General features: G+C 53.6%; 1 protein-coding gene across 1 annotated transcript in view; it reads left to right on the forward strand.

Moving 5' to 3' along the window:
- Window positions 1–3,325, forward strand: part of CAPN2 (calpain 2) — a 74,640-nt gene that overhangs the window by 68,320 nt on the left and 2,995 nt on the right. The window contains exons 17-20 of the mRNA XM_004699934.2: window positions 312–380; window positions 1,157–1,235; window positions 2,919–3,035; window positions 3,241–3,299. Of these exons, the coding sequence (XP_004699991.1) occupies window positions 312–380; window positions 1,157–1,235; window positions 2,919–3,035; window positions 3,241–3,299 (324 nt within the window). The remainder of the gene's footprint in view (window positions 1–311; window positions 381–1,156; window positions 1,236–2,918; window positions 3,036–3,240; window positions 3,300–3,325) is intronic.

Genomic DNA, 3,325 nt, shown 5'->3' on the forward strand with positions numbered 1-3,325 from the left:
GGACCGTCATGTGGCTCTCCACCCAGAGCCTGTTGGAAATACTCCAAAAGAGGGCAAGGGCCCACCCACTGGGAGCTACCGGAGTGCTCTATCACCAACAGGTCATTTTAGGAGGGGCTGGGGCATCCCCGCATCAGTGCAGCCACCTGAACCAGCAGAGAGCTGGCACACCTCTGCCCCACCCCTACAGCCCCTCTGGGGAGGCTTGGTGGGTGTGCAAGTCACCTGGTGGCCATGGTGTTAAGCAGCTGATCCAGCTGGGAGGGCGGATCAGGAGCCAGACTCAAGTAGCTTTCCTTAACCAAGGGCAGTCTGATGGAAGCGGGAAGCTGGGGCTGAAGGAGTTCTACATTCTCTGGACGAAGATTCAAAAGTACCAAGTAAGGTCCCCGAGGCCGAGACGGGAGGGTTGGGGACCTGCACAGGGTCACATGCTGGACGCACACTTTAAGATAAGAGCGGCTCTTCCACAAAGGGTTAGCCATGGGGCGCTCAGAGCAAGGCAGGGCGGGGCTGGGTAAATACTGCCAGTCACTAGAAACACCAAGCAAGGCCTTCGCATGCTCAGTCCCCCTTCCTCTGCCTGTTCAGTTACTACTTCAAATGCAGGCTTCTAAAAACCGCTGCCACCGAGGACAACCCGTAACGACGGTGTGGCCCCTCACACTGGGTTTGTAGCAGCTCGAGTATACGAATTAACCCAAGACAAGAGCATGGGCCCAGGGTTTCTGATGTCGTCGGCCGGGAAGCACAGGGCGGTGAAGACTCTGTGAAAGGCAACCTGCTGGGTCTGCTTACCAAGGCAGTCCAATGAAACTGGCCCCCAGAAACCCACAAAACACGAAGCTTTTTTAGCAAGATGCATGTACAGCCCAACCTGTTGCTATCAGGTCATCACCACTCAGAGCAACCTGAGCAGAATCTCCCCACAAGGTTTCCAAGGCTGTAACCTTGACGGAGGCAGGCCGGCTCATCTGCCTCCCACAGAGCAGCTGCTGGGTTCGCACCAATACCCTTAGGGTTGGGAGCTGAGCAGAGAGCGCTGTCACCGTGGGTGACCCATCCCAGGGCAGTTTAGAAAGTGATGGGTTAGGAAAAGTCGATCCCCATTCAGTTCCACTCTGCGTCATGGGTCTTGTCGTTTTCTATGTTCTAGAAAATTTACCGGGAAATCGATGTGGACAGGTCTGGAACCATGAATTCCTATGAGATGCGGAAAGCATTAGAGGAAGCAGGTACCTTTTCATAGCCTCTGTTCCCTTCTCCCCTGTCTGCAGAGCAAGTGGAGTCTTATTCTAGATAATACACAGTTTGTTCAACTGCAAAGTGGGTGCTGGCTGAACACCAGCATCCTTTTTCACTACCCTCGTAAGACCTCCTTGAGAAAGCACGATCCTCGAATCCTCCTTTCTTCCGACAGCCTGCCAGGCAGGCAGAGCCGGTTCTCCACAGGCTCCCCGGACAACTCCTCCCAGGTGTCGGGTTGAAAATGGAATGTTTTAGTCCAACCCTGAGAGCACATCCCTAGCTGAAGTAGATAGCAATCACGGGGGCATGAGCTTAAGGTACCAACAGAGTGAGAGACTTTGGGTACGACAAACGTGACACCAATATTAAAAAGACACACACATCACTGCCATCGAGTCAGTTTTGACTCATAGAGACCTTGTAGGGCAGAGGAGAATTGCCCCTGAGTTTCCAAGACCCAACTTCTTATGGGAGTAGTAAGCCTTCTCTCTCTCTCAGAGCAGCTAGAGCAGCGGTTCTCAACCGAACGACCCTTTCACAGGGGTCGCCCGATTCATAACAGTAGCAAAATTACAGTTACGAAACAGCAAGGAGAATAATTTTATGGTTGGGGGTCCCCACAACCTGAGGAACTGTATTAAAGGGTTGCGGCATGAGGAAGGTGGAGAACCACTGAGCTAGAGGTTTCGAACTATTGACCTTGTAGTGGCCCAACGTGTAACCTGTTACACAATCAGGGCTCCTTGAAAACATGATTCTCCCTGCCAGCAAGTCACTGCTGACTCATAGGGGACCCCCTGTGGTTTCCCGAGACTGTAACAGTTTGTGGTAGTAGAAAGCCCAGCCTTTCTCCCCCCCCCCCCGAGCTGCTGGTGGTTTTGAACTGCTGCCCATGGGGATCGCAACCTAATGCATAACCAGGAGTTGGTGGGACTAATGGATCAGCTGAGACATAATGCGGCGTCCCCAAAGACAGTGGTTTCGTAAGACATGGGTTCTCTCATATAACAAACCAAGCCCAAGCTGTTCCCGGTGCCTCCGTGCTGGCAGGAACCTGGGCTCCTTCTGCCCTGTTGCTCCCCTACCCCCTTCATCCACGTGACCCATGGCGGTCACAGGAAGATGACGGTAGAAAGGAAGTCACGCACCACTTCTGCTCACATGTCCCTGGTCGCTCTCCTCCCCAAGGCTGCACACAGCTTCGAGGGAAATTGGGAGTAAGGCCTTTGTGCGAGGCAGCCCGGGCCCACTAAGTATTCTGTAACCAAGGAAAAGGGAGAATTACTAGTGGGTGCTGTGAATCATGCCTGCCACATCCACCCTGGAAGAATCTCATTTCCAAGACGGTTCTGAGCTAAACAGAACAATAGAGGCATGACTACCACCACGGGAATAGCAATCGGCAAGGAAAGTCTTGGGGGACAGGAAGTAGGTTTGGCCAAAGGGTGGTAGCAGCTACGGAAGTGTGAGAAGGCAGTTGGCAGGGTGAGGGTGAACAGGATAAGGGAAACAGCTGGAGATCCTGGCTTGGCGAAATAAAACCCGTCTCGAGGAAGCCACGGCAAGAGCAATAGCTGTTCTAATGTGAAGTGCCACGCCATAGCCCAGGGACAGAGCTACGTGGCAGTGTCCTGCTTTGCAATGCCTTTGACCGCTCACTGTCACCTTAGGTTTCAGGCTGCCCTGTCAACTCCACCAAGTCATCGTGGCTCGGTTTGCAGATGACCAGCTCATCATCGATTTTGACAATTTTGTGCGGTGTCTGGTGCGCCTGGAGACACTCTTCAGTAAGTGGAGGGAGGCCTCCGTTCTCACCGCATCACAACGCGGTCAATCTGAGCCGCCGCCGGGAGAGAATGGAATCCCTCTGGATGGATTTGGGGATGGAGGGAAGAAATAGCTGTAGCATTCCAATGGAATCCCCCGCCCAGTCGGGAAAGAGGCTGTGTTCCAAGCATTTACACCATCGTCCTCTCCCGCCTTCCTTTCCAGAGATATTCAAGCAGCTGGACCCTGAGAACACCGGGACGATAGAGCTCGACCTGATCTCCGTAAGTCACTCCCCGGCCACCGCACT

Source organism: Echinops telfairi, unplaced genomic scaffold, assembly GCF_000313985.2.
Source record: "Echinops telfairi isolate 266 unplaced genomic scaffold, ASM31398v2 ScPeMD7_7424;HRSCAF=8462, whole genome shotgun sequence".
NCBI classification, from domain to species: Eukaryota; Metazoa; Chordata; class Mammalia; order Afrosoricida; family Tenrecidae; genus Echinops; species Echinops telfairi.